The sequence below is a fragment of the Passer montanus genome, unplaced genomic scaffold (genome assembly GCF_014805655.1).
Source record: "Passer montanus isolate IOZ18808 unplaced genomic scaffold, ASM1480565v1 scaffold121, whole genome shotgun sequence".
Lineage (NCBI taxonomy): Eukaryota > Metazoa > Chordata > Aves > Passeriformes > Passeridae > Passer > Passer montanus.
In genome coordinates, this window is record NW_024358834.1 from 1,253,742 (window position 1) to 1,271,886 (window position 18,145).

Genomic DNA, 18,145 nt, shown 5'->3' on the forward strand with positions numbered 1-18,145 from the left:
ATGTCATTAGACATTAAATTCTTATGATTCAGCTCTTTATGGCAAGAAGTTTTCCACTGTAGCACTGCAATCCTTTCTCTAACACCTTATTTACATCTTTACCTCAGTCTTCACTCCTGCCAGCCAAGCAGCAACTCAAAAGGATTTCACTGTGAACTATTATGCCTCCAAACAAGCCACTGCATATGATTGTTACTGCCTAAAAGAAGAAATAAAATATTAATTGCCTCGTAGAAGCTGTTTTGCACAGCACTGGCAATTTTAACACAGTGATGAGCTGGCCTTTGTTTTTTTAACATCCTCCTGTAAAATTCACATTTGCTTTAAAATTCATTCAGTCTGCAAACGGTAACAACTAAATCTTGCTGCTCAGCTGCTGTGCTCTGTAAGGCTCACTGCACACTCACCTATGACTGGCAGCAGTTTTGGGCCCCTGGCACAAGTGGGAGATTCTTTTGGTACAGTGACAGAAATGGCCAATTAATGCATTTTGAAAAGCAACAGTTTTGAGAGTTACCAACACAAATGCAGTAAGATTTAAGACACTGATTCTAAACACACTTTTGTCCTACACACAAAGTGTGATGTATCAAAACCAGAGTTTCCTTCCTTCTGAAGGCACGAGGTGGTGAAAGCATGTGAGTGGTGGTGCAACTGCTGCAGCTGAAGAGCCCAATAATTGATTGTCCAAGAAAAAAAAACATTCACAAAAGTTTTATTAAAAAAATTCCCCTTTCACCTCAAACAAGTGAAGTTTAAGTTCTGTACTACTAGGTTATGTTTAGAAAAATGGAAATAATACAGTAATTTTTGAAGGCTATACATTGTAAAATCCCATAAGTCAGCATAATTTTGGACTGTGCAAGCAAATATAGCAAGTATTTCAGATGTTATTTATTTGGTCCATCAGATGTACAGTATAGTAGTAGTATCTGAGTTTACAAAACATCAAATATAAATAACCTGAAACTGTAACAATACACAAAAATTTGCTTCTTACATTGACATACCAGGCAGTACGAGCTGAAAAACTGGAGTAAATTAACAGTTTTACAGTAATGTACATAGTGCCAGCTGATGTTTCAGAACACTGTTAGAATGTGGCACTAATTTGCTTTGTTGGATTTTCTTCTTTACTTGTTCAGGGTGTGAAAAATGTTTAGGACTAGGCTAAAAATGTTATTCTTCAAGCATCTGTGATTTTGTGAATGCTGGAGGTGGAGCAGTCACACTTGCAATTGGCCTCAGAAAGGGATAAGCAAATGTGCAGGCAGGCCACTGCTGGGAAACTTCAAAGGCAATCACTGAAAAATAAAAAATGTAGTTGCTCAAAATGCGGGCATCTGGTGATGGCCCTTTCACTAAACAAAAGTAGGGTTTTCTTGTCCTGTTGGATGATACCTAAAAGGTATTTACACAAAAATACCATGCTGTTTTCATGATTGTTTAGGTAAATACTTATCTGTAGGTATTAATAGACTATGTTTCCACTACATTTAATATATGGAATACAGAAAAAACTTTCTGAGTCTATTGATACAATATCATCAAGAGAAACAGACACAAATTATTTAAGCCAGCGATTTGGTATCCACTTTGAACCAAGGCCTTAGAGTTAGTCTAGTTCTGGACATTTTTCACATCCCAGCACAATTTGCTGTTACAGTATGACATCATGTGAATCACTGTGTCAGGGGCCCTTGGAGGCTCCCCCAATGCTCCTCATCTTGCTCTTAGCTCAGCACACGCTCTTCGCCCCCACGCACTCGCACGCCTTCTCTTCAAGCTTCCTCTTGTGGCTCCTGCTCTCCTCGTCCCCGAGGCTGCTGGCAGCGCCCTCATCCTCGGACTCCACGATCATGAGGTCGTCCTGCTCGTGCTCGTGCTCGTGCTGGGCGCGCGCCCTCTTGGCCCCCGCGCACTCGCAGCCCTGCTCCAGCTTCCTCTTGCGGCTCCTGCCCTCCGCGCCGGCAGCGCTGCCGCAAGCGCCCTCGTCCTCCGAGTCAACAACCACCACGTCTTCCTGCTCTGGAGCTGCAAAAGAGGTGTCTGCGATTCAAATGGATCCAGTCTACTCTCAAAGCAGTTTTCCTACATAAAAATTGGAGCGTTCTTTAGCCACGTTCTCTGCCATGCAACTGCGGGAGTGTCACCGTTGAGTCAGAAATGACACGGATAAACGAGTGACACACTCCAGGCATTCTCAGAAGGTTAATAGTAATTTTATTAGGAACCCATTCCTTTTTATGCTCTAGTTCACTACAGGTGGACCTGATCGGGCCTTTAATCAAAACACTGTCACCACTGGCTAATTAAAAACCACCCTTTTGGTAAACATCCTTATGGGAAAACAGCTTGTTAAAAAACACTTGCAGATTGTTTACAATTCTTCTCTCCAGCTCCCTCAGACCAATTCATGGGAAAGCTTATCTAGCCTTCTCTCTGTCTGACCAGACTGTCACATCCACACCAGAGTATCTTAAATGTCCCTGAAATGACTATAAAATATGGGAAATGCATTAGTTTAGCTGAACTTTTTCTGCATGTACAAAGCAGAAGAACTGCTGCTGTCTGCAGCAGTTGCTGGGAAAAGAAGATTTGCACACAGCAAGCTCAAGAGCAGCCTCTCCTTTCCCTACTGCACTCAAGAGAACTCCAGGAGAGGCCACATTCCAGGAGAGAGGTCTCAAAGAGAGGGAGAAATGGAAGGGTGAGCAGACTTACAGAGCTAAAGGCTAACAGTGGATAGTATGAAGAAGGGGAGAACCAAATGTGAACTTCCAAGACATCTAGTGGATTTTGTTTGATTTTAAATATAAATTCACTGTAAAAACTTATTAATTATGTTAAATAATGCAATTTTTAATACAATTTGGAGGAAATTTTAGTGATACTCTTAAAACTTAGTTTTCCCTCAAACAGGAGGGATGGAACTACATACTTTGTGTCTTAAATCTGTGCATGTATCTTACAGGCAAAGGAACACCAGGTAAATAACAATTTCAAAGTGTATGTACTATGAACTTCTGTGCCTTTTGTGCTCTTTGTAAAAATTGTAAATGTGCATTTTTCTATTTAGTATTAGTTATACAGAGAGGCAACTTAAATGCCTTTTACTGTGTATTGGCAAAGTTAAATCACACAACTGAAGACAACTTTAACTGGGCTGCACTAGAGAAAGATTGTTTTGTTTAATATTGATTACTGTTGATTGATTACCTGTTGATGTTGAGGGTTGTGCTCCATCATCACTACCATTGCTAATGTTCCTGGATGTTGGTTCTGATGGTTTAGGGCCAATTCTTTCAGGGGCATCACCAACAACTTCAAATTCTACATCTTTTTCTAGGTCTTCACTGCAGAAAAATACACATGCTTTTAAACAGCCAGAAAATAAAATCATGTCTTTTACACAAAAAAACCAAAAAACACCAAAACCCATTCAAGTATTAGAGTACTCTGCAACTGTGACAAAATGAGAAAATATACTGAAAAAGAGGAAAATCTGTTCAGTTCTCTTTTGTTATTTATGCTTTGTCTATTCCTAAACACTATTACATCCCGTGGTACCAACTCCAAAAGCTTAGGAATCAGAAAAACCATTGCCTGAGCTTGCCTTTCCTCCTTAAGAGCACAGCCCTCCTCCCACTGAACATGCAGTGTGAGTTTCTGTGGTGTCTATTCCTTACCCAGGGTTAAATGCACACCCCAGTGAGTTCAGAGGAATTCTGAACACAGGTAGTCAAGCAAAGGATCTATTATCCTAGCAGGCTGGGGGTTTTTTCCTTTCTAAATTTTAGGGTTTTTTTTTTTAAATGCCAGTTTCTTGCTTGTTGGTTGCCCCAAATGTTAATTTGTTTTTGCAATGTATTCTTATGTCGTGTAACAACAAATTACTGAAATAAACTTCTTTGAGTTATTGTTGTAAAAAACAAAACCACAACAAAACAAGACTACAGCAAAAAGACACAAAACTATAATTTCATAAAAAATAACCATTCCCCTTTTGCCTCTATATATCCTTTCAGCAGCTTAATCTTTGAACTTTGTTCATGTATTTAAATTGTGAGTGAAAAATTGCCTGTGGAACCATTCTATGTATACACACAAAACATCTTTATTTCAGAATCCTTACCTATGAAGCACATTGATTAGAAGAGTATAGTCCTGGAGGAAATCATCTGCTTGTAGTCGAGTGCCATTTCGAATTCCAAAGTCTGATAATTTCCTGTGGTTATTTGCTACAAAAACAGTAAAAACCTGCAGTGTATAGAGCTATTCATAGAAAGATCTTTACACCTTTACATAAACGTGGAGTACTCCAGAACTTTTATGCAGGAATATAAGATTAACACGTATTAGCTATATTTAAATTAAAAGCTGACATTTAAGCCTATTAGGAGTTAAAGCTGCTTATGATGTTTCATTTATTTATTCATCATGCCATCCCGTTCAAGCACTTGACAATCACTGCATTTGGGAATATTCTGGAGATGCTTTCTGGCATCATGAACAGAGCACCACCCACGAGCCAGCAAATGCAGGGGCTTGCAGGCAGGTTCCTGTTGCTGAAAGGAATCCTGACATGCCAGCTGAGCAGTGCTTTGTGCAGGAAAGCTGAGCTGCACCTGCAGCTTGCACACAACAGCCCTGCCTGTCCCCAAGCCACTCAAAACACTTGCAAACCCAGTCCTCTTCAAATACCAGTCCACAGGGTGAGCACTGCAACATCTGCTATACACCTGCCCTGTAGAGTCTCTTCCAAGGGTTTATGTACTCTTATCCCAAACCCTGAGGAGCATACATACCTTCTGTTTCACCTTCTTCTGAAGAGATCAGGATAGTTCCCTTTCCATCATCTATTTGGACATCTGGTGCTACCATAGCAAATTTTTCTTTCAGTATCTGAAAACACAAATATATTAAAATATAGTCAATCTCTGACTTTAAAAGATTTATTTTAAAAAGAACCTTGAATTATGTTGATTTTATTATTCTGGCTCATTTTCAGGCATCTACTGAAAGCCTATGATTTTTTGTTCACTTCCACAAACAAAATTGTTATATTTTAGAGGTCTGATGCTTATAGATTCATATAATCCAGAAAAATTTTTAGAACACTTCATAAAATGACAGAATTATAAATCAATTGTGACCACAACTGTAATGTAGCTACTGAACTTTCAACTGAAATACAAATTTTGGTTTTTTGATGTCAGATATGGAAAGGCTTTAAAACCACCAAAATTTACAAAATGCAAACATTATTTCACAAGACATACAACGCACATGGGCAAGAAGCATATTGGCTAATCAGCTCTTCTTGTAGCTGAAAGAAGTGTAGAGTAAATATAAACAAGAGATGCTAGGTCAAAATATACTGTATATCTTGTATAATACACTACAGCAAATCTCTAATTTTAATAATTTACAGTATTAGATTTGGAGTGAAAGCTGTAACTGTAGCTCAAGATTTACCTTATCCTGGAGTGTCAACACAGTAACTTTGTGTGTGTTAAGTTTCACAGTCACTTCTGGCTTACTTGCACATACATAACAATTGGGATTTGGTGGATCCAAAGCACAAGGAACCAATAGCTTCTTCCTGGGATTTGGCTGCTTGTTCAGAAAAATCTTGAGGACAGACAAGAACAAATCAGGTTATTCTGTAGTTACCAGCACATCTAAAGCCTGTTTTCCTGCAGATTTCTTGGCCTGGTCTGACAGGCTGTCCTGTTTCCTAATCCTCTCTGCTGTGCCTGCTGAGCAGGAGTCTCACACGCCCAGTGCAGCCTGTGCTGACTGAGCAGCTCCTGCCAATGGCTCAAACACCAAACAACCACACTGCAAGTGATGGCAGCCTGGTTCTCTCTCCTATCCAGCAGTACATTTTTATCAACTCATAGGAATTTATTGATGCTTAAAACGTGCATTTTTCTTTTCACTGTGACTGAAAGCTCCCAGCATATTCAGAATCTACTGAAGGGACAGTAAAACTACACAATAGTAAAAAAAATGTTAAATGTAACTTTTAAACAAATAACAAATAGCAGGAAAGCAAAAGCATTTTATTCTCACTTACCGTTCTACACTGATCTATTTTCCCCGATAAAATCTTCAAACCCTCCAGCACTATCAGCCCAGCTATCACTGCATTGGTAGTAGCTATAGCTGGAATAATATTTCCTGCCATTGCTGCAAAACAAACCAGTATGCAGATTTTTAACAGCAGAAGAAAACAAGAAGATTATAATTTAAATAAAGCAATGTTACATTTTATCCTTACACTTGATATCAAATCTGCTCTTCATATTCATTCCAAAAACATGCATCCTGAGGTTTGCAGCAGCAGTGACAAAATCCATGGCAGAAGGGTCATCCTAAAAATAAGTTAATACAAAAAGCATTTAAAAATCAGATTACTCATTGGAAAGAGTTTGCTGCACATGGTTCCTAAAACCTCAAGAACCAGAATTAAAAACAAAACCAAAACAACAGAATTAAAAAGAAAAAACTGTACAAAATTCCATTTCAAAGTCAATATACTTCCTCTTTCAGATGGTGTACTCAGAGCAGTGTTACTTTAAATACTAACTACAGCTTTTAAACATATATTTTAGTAGCAAATTAGTATATCTGTACTAATAAAATGCCTTGCATGTTATAAAAATGTTTAAATCCTAAGTCTTACAATGTTTGAAACATTTTCAACACTGAATTTTAACTGTGAATCAGTTTCAAACACTGGGTGTTTCATAGAGAAGTATTTGTACTATTGGTCGCAGTAATATTTTAATATTTTCCCGCCCCCACTCCCCCCCATTTACAGAGTACTTTTTCTTATGCCAAATGATAACTGACTGGAAGTGATACTGTGTGTTTGGTGATAAAAGAGAAAATTCTTGTCTTCTTCAACAGAAGTTGTACTGCACACCCATCATCAGCTGATTGCTCATAACCTCAGTTTTGTATTTGTACGGTGCGCCGATGAAGGAAGGAATGATGAATCTGACTCCATGTTCTCAGAAGGCTAATTTATTATTTTAAGATACTATATTATATTAAAGAATACAGCAAGGATACTTACAGAAGGCTAAAAAGATAATAATGAAACTCGTGACTCTCTCCAGAGTCCCGACACAGCCTGGCCCTGATTGGCCAAAGAGTGAAAACAACTCACAGCAGAGTTCAATGAAACAATCACCTGTGGGTAAACAGTCTCCAAACACATTCCACATGAGCACAACACAGGAGGAACAAAGGAGATAAAAATTGTTTTCCTTTTTCCCTGATGCTTCTCAGCTTCCCAGGAGAAAAATCCTGGGCAAAGGGATTTTTCAGAGAATGTGAATGTGACACCTCGGTAAAACCCCAGCTACTGACACCTGGCTAAGAGCACGTATTGGAAACAGATAAGAAGGGAAAAATAAAGCTGCATTATTTAAATATTCTCAAAAATCAAAACACGACAAATACCTGTGAATTTGTGCTTTTATGAGCTGGAGAATTTGGTCAGTTAAGTTATTCACACCACAGCAGTTAATCCTCACCCTCAGTGAGTTACACAATATAGTGTTTAAAGAATGTATTTGCATATAGAAACTGTTTCCATAAGGTGCCTGATAGTGTTAAGTTGTATCATTTTTGAAGGAAACTGAATGAGCCCAACTAATACTTGTATGATGCATGCAGAATTTATACATGGTAAACTAACCTTATCCCATATAAGTGCTTCTCCATCAGCCTTCTCAGCCAGGTGAAGACTCAGGGTTTTAACACTCTTTGAAAACAGGTCTGCATAGCTCCTGACATTGAGAACCTGCTGATCCTTCAGCACTGCAGAGCTCTCATTCTGCTGGTCAGGTATGTTTTGCTCTTTGGGGAAAAAAGAGAAAAAAAAAAAAGATCAGGAATATTTCTAAGTTCTACAGAAGTTCTCTCAAATAACTTTCCAATTCCAGCAGAATTCAGTATTTTCTAAATTGAAGAGCAATATCCTTAACCTACAGTAGCCCAAACATTTTATAACATTTAAATCTGCATTTAAATCTGCAACCATAGCTAGGATAGCTGTCACCTAAGCATTCACAAATTACAGAAGCCATTATTACAACAAACAAATTACAACAATTTGCAGAGATAAATCTTATGAGATAAGTGCTTATGGTAAGGTGTCCTAGAATAAGCTGACACAATTTTGTTAAATATGTATTTTCTACAGCCAATACTGAGCATCTAAACAACTGCAAAACAGTCTTAGAGAAAGTGTTGTCTATACAGAGAAAAATTTGAAATCTTCAGGACGTGTAAAGAACTAATATGTTCATTACCAGATCTCAACTGTGGCAGTAAAAAAATGTACATATCACAGAGGTGCATTAATAAACAGCAAGTATTATTTACAAATCTACAGTAGGAGGAGAGATAGTTACCTTGTTTTTGTACCTCAGCCCAGTCCAGTGGCACTGGAGGCTTTCTCTTCCTCCACAGCTTATCCATTGTTAGCAGATATCTAATGTCATCTTTGAAAAGCTAGGAAACATGGAAAAAAATCAAATGAAAGGGGGGAAAAAGACACAGAAAAATCAGCATTACATTGATGAGGTTTTCATTCTCTCCTTGACAGTATTTTCAACTACATAAAAACAGATTCTACAATCTTATTCCCTACTCTCTAACACTCACTGCATAGAGCAGATGCAGCTCTGATTAATCTGGGGAGGAGTAAAGTGAAAAATCAAGAAACAGAAGTTCAAACAGTGGTTTACCTGTCTACTGAAGCCATCCCTACAGTTGTTTGTATGCCCTCCCTGAGACAAGTGAATGAACATGCCAAAGAAAAGTTATTGCTAGCTATGAACATTACATTCAAGCTCATCTCCTCCTGTTTGTATGCCCTCCCTGAGACAAGTCAATGAACATGCCAATGAATTTCCAAAGAAAAGTTATTGCTAGCTATGAACATTACATTCAAGCTCATCTCCTCTATTTATCCACTTTCAGTAACTATTTAGAACAAAAACTCCTAAATCAGTTTGTTTTCTCCTATGCCAGAGCCTGATAATGCAAAGATGACTGACAGCTTTTAGGTCATCAGGCTGGCTCTGATTATGCCCAGTGCAATTCCAGAGGTCAAACAGACCCTTTCCCATTCAAAGTAGTTGCAATGGAGTTTTGTCTGCACAGAGTGGCCTGGCTGCTGCAGCCACCTCCACAGATGCAGAAGGAATCCTTAAAAAAAAGCAAACATTGCAAGAGACCAACACAACAGCAAAACCGGTGGATGTCACAACACAATCACATAATTAAATGTCCAAGCTGGGGTTTGATTTAACTTTACAGCAGCTCATACATTTCAAAGAAATACATTTATTTAGGGTAAAGAAGATACCTTAGTAAAAAGTTTAACTGGATCATAGCCAGTGGATTTAGCCCACTCCTTAGTTGAAACACGTTTAATCTCACCATCTTCATTGGATGCTAGTGCTCTGGCTTCTGCTTCTGCTGGCTCCCCTGTTAACAAAGTGATAACCAATCCTTTAAATTAAAAAAAAAAAAGAATCCCATCCAAATATTACCCCCAGAGTCAATTACGAAAATTATGCAGGGAGCATAAAATGGCTTTATTACACCCAACAAAAGCTGAATTAGGCACAGTGTGCTTGTTCCACTTTGTCTCTGAAACTGCAACTCACTGACTTAACTTGGTATCACCCAACTCCTTTATTGGCAGAAACAATGAACAATTGTTTCCCACTAATTTTCTCCACATAATGTTGCTACTTCAGAAATGTCTTACCACCCCCTTTTAGTAGTCTCTTTTCTGGCTAAAGAGTCTTAGTTTGGTTGGGTTTTCAAAACAAACAAATTTTTAAAAATTGGTTTCCTATCTCTTGTTCTTTTTAAACAAAAAAATTCTCTATAAAGATACTAATAATTTTCTTTCTTTCCCAGCCACATCCAACAATTGCTATCATGATTTCTAATAATCAGGTTGATGTTTTCATAGAACTATCTATTAACATCTTGACTAAATGAGAAAAATCAACCCAGAGACCATCTCTTTATGTGTAAATTTGGGAATGTTTCCCCCCTTTTACCAATGCAGCATTTGCATTATTTTGTATCTATCTGCCTCACCTATCATTGCCCAGTCATTCTGTACTGTGAAGCTTTCTACTACTTTTTGAAGTTAGGTCTCATCTTTTTGACTCTGAGGGACTTTGCCTAATCATCTGTGCTCAACAGCACACATCTTCCATCTCAGACTCCTCTAATCACCATTTATCTTTATCATTCTAGTTTTTCCACTTCAGGATCTTCAGCCCTTGGCTGCTTATGTCCCTCGGGTTCCACTCAGTTTTTGGATCTGCCCCCTGGACATTCAGAACAGCCTAAACCAGACACTCTGCACAGGCTTGCTGATTCCTTCCAGGGACCCACAGAGCCCTGCTGGGCACAACTTCCCTTATAAATGTTGCATTAACTCTTCCCTGAATGTCCTGGTTTGAGCTGGGAGAGAGTTCATTTTCTTTCCAGTAGGTGGTCTGGTGCTGTGTTTTGGATTCTGCATGAGAATAATGTTGGTCACAGGCTGATGTTTCAGCTGTTGCCAAGAGGTTACTCCAAGTTAAGGACTTTTCAGTGTCCTCTGCTCTGCCAGTGAGCAGGAGCACAAGGAGCTGGGAGGGAGCAGAGCCAGGACAGCTGCCCTGAACTGGCCACAGGGATATTCCAGACCTCAGAACATCGTGCTCAGCATAAACTGGGGGAGTTGGCTGGGAGGGGCTGATCTCTGCCTGGGGACTGGCTGAGCATCAGCAGTCAGCAACTGCGTCACTTGTTTCTCCTGAGTGTTATTCCCCCCTCTTTATTCCAGTTGTGATCAATAGTATTACGCATCTGTTTCCATTATTAGCTGCTCTTATCCCAGCCTGTGAGGTTTATTTTTTGTGTGGTTCTCCCTGCTCTGGGTGGGCAGTGAGCGAGGGCTGTGCAGTGCTGAGCTGCCAGCTGGGGTCAAAGCTGGACACTGCCACCCCTGTGTGACCACAGCACCCTGACCATGGGCAGTCTGTCACTGCAGACACCAGGCTCCAGCTCAGCACTCCTGTGACTGCCCTGCTGGCTTTACTTCAATAAGTGGCACTGCATTTGCTACCTGTCAACTACTTCAGCAGCCATTGTTTTAGGTGACTTTACATCGCCACTCTTTTTAAGACTCACCCATTTCATTCTGCACTTCCTGTAGGAACAACCTGTCCAGTGATCACTATCTGATGTTCAAAGAATTTGAAGAGTCGGAGGATCCTCTAAGCTCCCCCTCCCAAGTCCATTCATCTATCAAAGGATCCAAAAGAAGCAACCAACAATGATGCCTATTCACCTCATAGTAACTATGATTACTGTCCTTACAGAAAAACACTGAATAGCTACAAAAGTATCACTCAAAATGGACATATTTCCTATGTAGATTACTGCTGAAGTGTTGCAGGCTAGAAGAGCTCAAACACAATTCCTGAAGTTCCTTGCAAACCCTCAGCTAGGAGTGGGAAATGCAGAGTGACTACAAATATCACTCAGTACTCTGTTCAAAATACGAGCCTCCCAGAGGCCAGAAACAGAATCTTCTTTAAAGAAAATTGAGTTGAACTCTCTAACCTTAAGAAATGTACAGAAAGGAGTCATAATCCCTGCAACAGAACATTTCAGTAACAGGGTAAGCCACCAGCTTATATCACACTCACAGGCAGCTTCAGGATCAGCTCTGTCAGGTGAGACTTCTTGATCAGCATCTTCTTCTCCAAACAACTGGCTATATAACAATTAAGAACAACAAGACCAGAATTTCAGCATATGTGGTTAAAGACACATATATTTGCTAATGGATATATATTAATTTTATGATTCTTGCTTTCAGACAGACTGCCACTTCATACATTGCTTTTTAAAATGCTGGGATTCATCACATGTGGACTTAACACGGACACCACAAAATGCCCAATACAAAAATGAATTCAGCAGAACAGTTTTGTGTATAACTCACTCAGTAGCTCACCCAATATTCAGCCTAATATTTACACTGCAGTACTAAATGCATTTTTAGAACCTCTGGGACATCCAAGATTCCAACAACTTCACACTTGTTAAAACATGCATTAAACTGAAAAATGTGCTTACTTCATACAAAGATGAAGAATAAAGCAACCTCAACCTACACTGCTGGGCCAAACTACTCTGCCAGATTTTTGTGCTATTACAGCAAGGCCTAGATACTAATCAACCTTCCATCTTTATAACCACCCAGGACAAGAAACTGGAGGTGTTCACCATAATCCATCTAAATGAATTTAAAATTAATTTAAAATTCATTATAATTTTTTTTTAAAAAAAGTGTGTCAATTTTGTTTCTTTCTCTGTATGTTTAAAAACCAAAAGAATGAACCATAGTACCATTTTCTTCTAAAAAGTCACTTACTTGAACAAATACTTGGCCCACACAATGCAATGGATAGGCTCCGAGGGCGTATTTCGGATTGTGCAGCCTGGGAAAGTTTTCTGAGTTGGTTTAGGCTGACATTCATAACATTCTGTCACTCCCTGGTGAAAAATGAAGCATTTACTTGTCACTCTGAGAATGCTACTGATCGTTTGGGCTATTAACAGATGAACTGTAACTCTATATCCAAACACCCACTCCCTGTTGTCTAAAATAGCCAATGACAAGAGTGACACCCCACCTAACCTTTTTGATAACAGTTACTTGTCCAAGGTAGCCAGCAGTTCCACTCTCTATAAGAGGAATATCAGCAGCCAGACACATCCTGTTCACATGGTTACGGGCAGCTGCAAATCAAGAGGGTTTGAAAGAAAAAATTTGAATAATTAAGAAAAAAGAAGTTTTCCTTCTCCAAATTCAAACTAACATCCATGCACTTATCTTTAATATACCTTGTTTCTCTATAGAGCACCACACCATTTTCACAAATCCCAGTTTCCCATTCTCACGACATTAGTAAACACAGCAAACTCAGCTGACTAAAGCTACGCTGCACCCACAGCACCCAGCAGTTCCCAGGAAGCAGAATTAGCAGTGCACATTTCCTTTCAGAACACCTGCAGAAGCACTAAGCACCCCTTGAAGTCTCCAGCAAAGCACACGAGGCTTAGTGCAGCTGCAGATGGGTTAGGAGGATACTTGTTATTCAAAGGACACTGCAGCAAGGAACAAGCAACATCTGCAATATAAAATCATAGGGAAAACTTCACCTCTGTTATCCAGAGCATTCATAACCAATGTAAACTGGCGGAAGAACTCTACGTTATAGTCAGGGCTATGGAAAACAAAAACAACATTTCAAATGCACATCCAAGCTGTTGGTTATTACTGCACAACAGAAACTCTACACATGCAACCGACGCTCGTGGGATAAATTACACATCTTACACATGGATAAATTTAGCCACCCTTTAACTGCCCCATTTGTCTTCTGCCCACTTTAAAGCTGGGTGAAAGCATGAATTTTATGCTGCTGGAAGGTAGCTACTGCAATTAGTACTAATTTGACCAATGAAACGGGCAGACAAGGGAAAGTGATTAAACTACTCTGACCTAATGAGTAAATTGGCTGAGCTGTGGTAACTGACCTTAAAAACCATCAGCTGTAGCTAAAACATGCACACTGTAATTACCACAGCTCATCAGACTGTGCATAATTCATTGTGCTGTGATAGCTCCATTGGTTTGACTGCGTGGCCATACCCTGAGGAGCCAACACATGGGACCTTAAATCCTGAATTCAGTTATCTTTATGTTGCATTTTTCTTCCTCAAAGAAGGTGGAGAAGAAGAGAGAAAAGAGGAAACAGGAGTAACAGTTTCAGGAGAAGGATGCAGTGAGTCAGTGTTTCACTGGCTAACAGCAACATCAGAGTTCAAACCTCTATGGTACAGAATATTCATTTTTTCAGAAACTGGGGCAAATATAAATTAAAACATGGGCAACAGCTAATGGAACCCTACATAATCTTGTACTCTACTCACTTGTTGCAGACCATAAAGACTAAATTTCAACAGCTTAGGGCATATATAAATGACAGTTACCTACACACACACAGAGAACTTAATTTTTTTAATCACAGACTCAAGATTCACATGTCTCTTAATTTAATTATCACTCAAGACATCGGGACATCCTTACAGAGTAGAAACTCATATGGCAAATGTTGCCAATAAAATGAAAAACAGACACAAACAAATTACTACAGCTTACTACCAGAGCTTAAAACCCATGCAAAAGCCACACTCCCACTCAAGTACATGGCAGTTCACATTTACAGCTATTTCTCCTTACTGAGGAAGCTGTGTAAAATACCTTAAAGCACACCATTATAGCATTTAAATAACACAGTACTTGCAAATCAAACATGTAATTAGAGCTTAAAACCAAACATACTTCATGATGCTATCATGGTAAGCTATAATATTAGCTTCTGGACAAAACTGTAACACGCTTTCCTTGGCAACCTAGAAACAAAACAAAAAAAAAGAAAACAAAAAAAACACTTATTATTTCTTCCTTCCTTCTAAAAGACAGACTTGATACCAGCTGTGTATTCAGTAAGTTGACTACCTTAAGAGATTTAAATACTTCAATAATGAAATGCTGTGGATAGCCATGATCAGCCAACCAACACTTACCTCCTCTCAGCAGAAACTAAATTGTGATGTTTCTAGCACTACCCATAAAATAATACTGAGTAATGAGGCCTGAGCTTTGATTTTTTCCTCACCTGTGATTTTGATCTTCCAACATGTTTCTTCTGAAACAGAAACTGTCTGTTGAGATTGCTGACATCAATAGTATCCAAATCAATCTATAAACACACAAGAGAGGCATTTCACTTTCACAGGAAAAAAAGGAACAAAACCATTAACACAGTTTGAAGAAAAGACAATTGGCCAAAATGCAGAAACTTTACAGACCCCTTCTCAGAGCTCTCAGGTGTCACATCAGACCTACAGCAACTGAAGAGGCACAATTGGTCATTTAATTATCTTCAGGAATCCAAACATTACCAATGATTGCTGACAGGGGACCGTGACAAAGTGCTACAGAGAACAAACTTTCTGCAGAGAGCCCCTGCTGAAAATGCACGCCCACAGCAGCGAGCAGAACCCCAATGGCCCTGCTTGCACAGGGTGAAGATTCCAGCAGCAATTCCTGAGGAGCAGAGCACAAGCTCAGCTGGGAAATGCAGAAATCCATCAGACAGGTCCAGCCAGCCTCTGCCTGCACCACCCACCCTGAGCCCTGGCTCCTGCTTCCCCCAGGCCCAGGAAAGGCTCCAAACCAACTGGTCCTTCCACTTTACAGAGCATGGCTTCAAGCACCTGCATCAGTAAATCAAGGGCTGCACAGCCATCTTACACACACACTGCAGGGCAAAAGCTTCTACTGCCTGTACATGGACAAATGATGAAGTCCACTTATAAAAACAGAAATCCATTCACACAATCAGAAAGTTTAAAAACATACAGCACAGAGCACAAAGGATGCCACGACTGCAATTCCCCTAACAGTTATGTTTCTATTTATTATTATATACACAGGAACAGCATAAATTCCAATATCTTTAGCCCCCACAAGAATTAAGATTTAACTAGAACGTTGACATTTATTCCTAGCTTTGTTACCACTACCTTTTGTGCAATTTAAGTTTCTTCACTCAACAACTCTTCTTAGAAGTCTTCTCCTGTCCTTAACGTTTTAGTGAGGACAGTGAGAGTTTTTCTGAGCTCTTTCAGAGATTTTTCTAAGATATAGGAGATATTTGTCCCAAACTCCCACAGGTAATGCTGCCATACTCAGCACAGTAACACCTTCAGCTACCCAGACTGACTGTGCAGGGTGAAGTTTAAATGTGACCTACTCAGGCTGTTCTCACATGCTTCTGCCTTTATTAACCAAACCTGAATTATGAAAAAAGCATGGTACACACTCAGTGAACATCCTCTGCATGAGAGATCCAAACCCCAGGATCAACCTACCTCCTTTCTGAAGGGAGTATTTTCAATTGAAGGACTAAATTTTAACATACTAAAAAATGTAATAGCTACAGAGTTTTATTTAAACAGTTAATAAAAGCACCTGTGGATACAGAGCAAACAAAAGATACAATGTTTTGAAAATATATTATAGAGCTGAGACTGTTAAACACTCTACCACTGTATCACAGTAACTACCCATGGCCTTGTCTCTTTCCATGAAAAAGTACTTTACATAATTCACATTTCTACCTCTCTTCCTTCCTCAAAAGACACACAGCTTGCTTAGTGCAAAGCCAGAAAGCCCAAGAACTTCAAGGGAAAACTATAAAGTGCAAAACTCTGTTAAAACATTCACTACCCAGAGAGCCTTGAGTACTTCAGCTGGAGAAGATGACAAGCAACATCAGCTCCTGCTGAGAACAAGAATTACAGCATTAAAGGCAGCAAGGGGAGTTTTCCAGAGAGAAAACCTGAGACCACCAGACCTCAACAGAAGCTGCAGTCTAGCTAAGAACGATGAGAATTTAACAGCTCACTTTTAAGACAACTACACTGCTCCCATTTTGGTAACCTGGAAGAAAAGGCATCATCCCTTAACAACATTTACTCAGGATCTTAATTCACACCTGGATCCTGAAAAAATAGTTGTGTTCTTCATTCACAGGGCAAGGGTATGCCTTTCACCACTATACTTAAGTCACATATTAGTTAGTTGTATAGTATTCAAAACTACTAATTTTATTTTACATTAATATTATTTTTTTTTAAATCACAACTTACTTATAAAAAGTATTTTCAGATGTTCAAGTTTTTAAATATTTAATAACCGAGGAAAACTCTCAACAATACCACAAATGTTGACAAAAGCAATTTATCCTGCTAATAGCAAATTCCCTCTTTGTAACAAGTCTTCCTTTGCCCTCACCTTGTCTTGTACCCCAGCTGTTCCCTATGTTATGAAAACATTATGTCTTGCATAAAACACTGCCAGCAAGACTGTCATGTGAAGACAGAGCCAACATGTCCCCCCAGTCAGCCTGGAAAGGCAATACCAACCCCCAAACTACAACAAGGCACACAATAAGCACACCCCGGTGAGATTTATGCCTAATGACCAACTGGAGAATCAGGAGCTGCAAGCTCTGCTGTAATGGACTGCAGGAGTACAGAACTGCCACAGCAGGGCAAGGGGGAGAGAGGAGAGGAACAGGGCAGAAAATGCTTCCACTCCCCTGCAGTTATTTATTTCCCTGATGCAATGTTCAAATTGGATAGGGTCTCAAACCAAAAGGAAAATTTGGAATTAAACATATTCTACAAGTTTAAAAAGCATTCCAGTAGGAAAGCCCAAGCTGTAAGAGTAACAAGGCAAAGCAGTAACTGTTTTCTTCTAGAATCCGATATGGTTTTAGATACGAGCTGCTCTGCTCAACAAGTCTGGCTGCACACCCAAACTCCTCACAACCCGTCACACACAACTCTCAGAGGTGACTCCTGGGCACGTTAGTGAAAAGGTATTGAAGCAAACAGACTTCTGCTCTAGCTGGATTTAAAACCATATGCTCTTCTTTACTACAATAAGAAGCCAGCAAAGATCTGGACAGCAGGCAATCATAGAGAGAAATACTATTGATGAAACTATCTCTTTTTCGTTACTACCTTCTCACATCCGCCCTTCCCGGACACATTCACAGACAAATATCTGGAAGCAAAAGTGAAAGCAGGAGCCCGCGGGAAGCGCCGGCACTGAGGGCTTTACAGCCGGGCTGTGCGAGCACAGTTCGCCTCTCCCGGGGCTCCTCGCTGCAATTCCTGCCCGGCACCCCCCAGCACCGGCAAAGGCGGCACTCGGCAAAACTCAACCCTTCCAAGGCGTCGCCATCGACCCGCACCACGTAAATGCTGCTGAAGCCGGTGAGCACCAGGTTCTTGAGCAGCTCGCAGCCGATGCCGCCGGCCCCCACCACCAGGACCCGCGCCTGGGACACGGCCTGGGCCAGCTCGGGGCGCAGCGGCCCCGACAGCGCCGCCGCCATGACGGACACGGCGGCGGCTCCGCGCGCCTTCTCACGGGCCCGCCGGGACAGAGCGCCGC

General features: G+C 40.1%; 1 protein-coding gene across 1 annotated transcript; it reads right to left on the bottom strand.

The window, feature by feature from the left end:
• Positions 1-698: 698 nt before the first annotated feature.
• UBA2 (ubiquitin like modifier activating enzyme 2) lies at positions 699-18,127 on the bottom strand. Its single transcript, XM_039698161.1, has 17 exons — positions 17,943-18,127; positions 14,793-14,876; positions 14,456-14,526; positions 13,270-13,334; positions 12,746-12,846; positions 12,479-12,600; positions 11,748-11,815; positions 9,392-9,513; positions 8,433-8,532; positions 7,715-7,875; positions 6,287-6,380; positions 6,083-6,195; positions 5,479-5,634; positions 4,809-4,905; positions 4,136-4,241; positions 3,220-3,356; positions 699-2,034 (listed from the first exon to the last, which is right to left on the bottom strand). Exons 1-17 carry the CDS (start codon positions 18,084-18,086, stop codon positions 1,739-1,741), a joined length of 2,037 nt encoding a protein of 678 aa, XP_039554095.1. The 5' UTR covers positions 18,087-18,127; the 3' UTR covers positions 699-1,738.
• Positions 18,128-18,145: the final 18 nt, after the last annotated feature.

What these genes read in the sequence shown, in the direction of transcription:
- UBA2 (XM_039698161.1), bottom strand. Translation starts at nt 18,086, where the DNA reads ATGGCGGCGGCGCTGTCGGGGCCGCTGCGCCCCGAGCTGGCCCAGGCC. An exon ending in AAGCACTTATATGGGATAAG is followed by an intron (nt 6,381 to 7,714) that starts GTTAGTTTACCA and finishes ACTTATTTTTAG; the next exon opens with GATGACCCTTCTGCCATGGA. An exon ending in AAATAGATCAGTGTAGAACG is followed by an intron (nt 5,635 to 6,082) that starts GTAAGTGAGAAT and finishes TCTGTCCTCAAG; the next exon opens with ATTTTTCTGAACAAGCAGCC.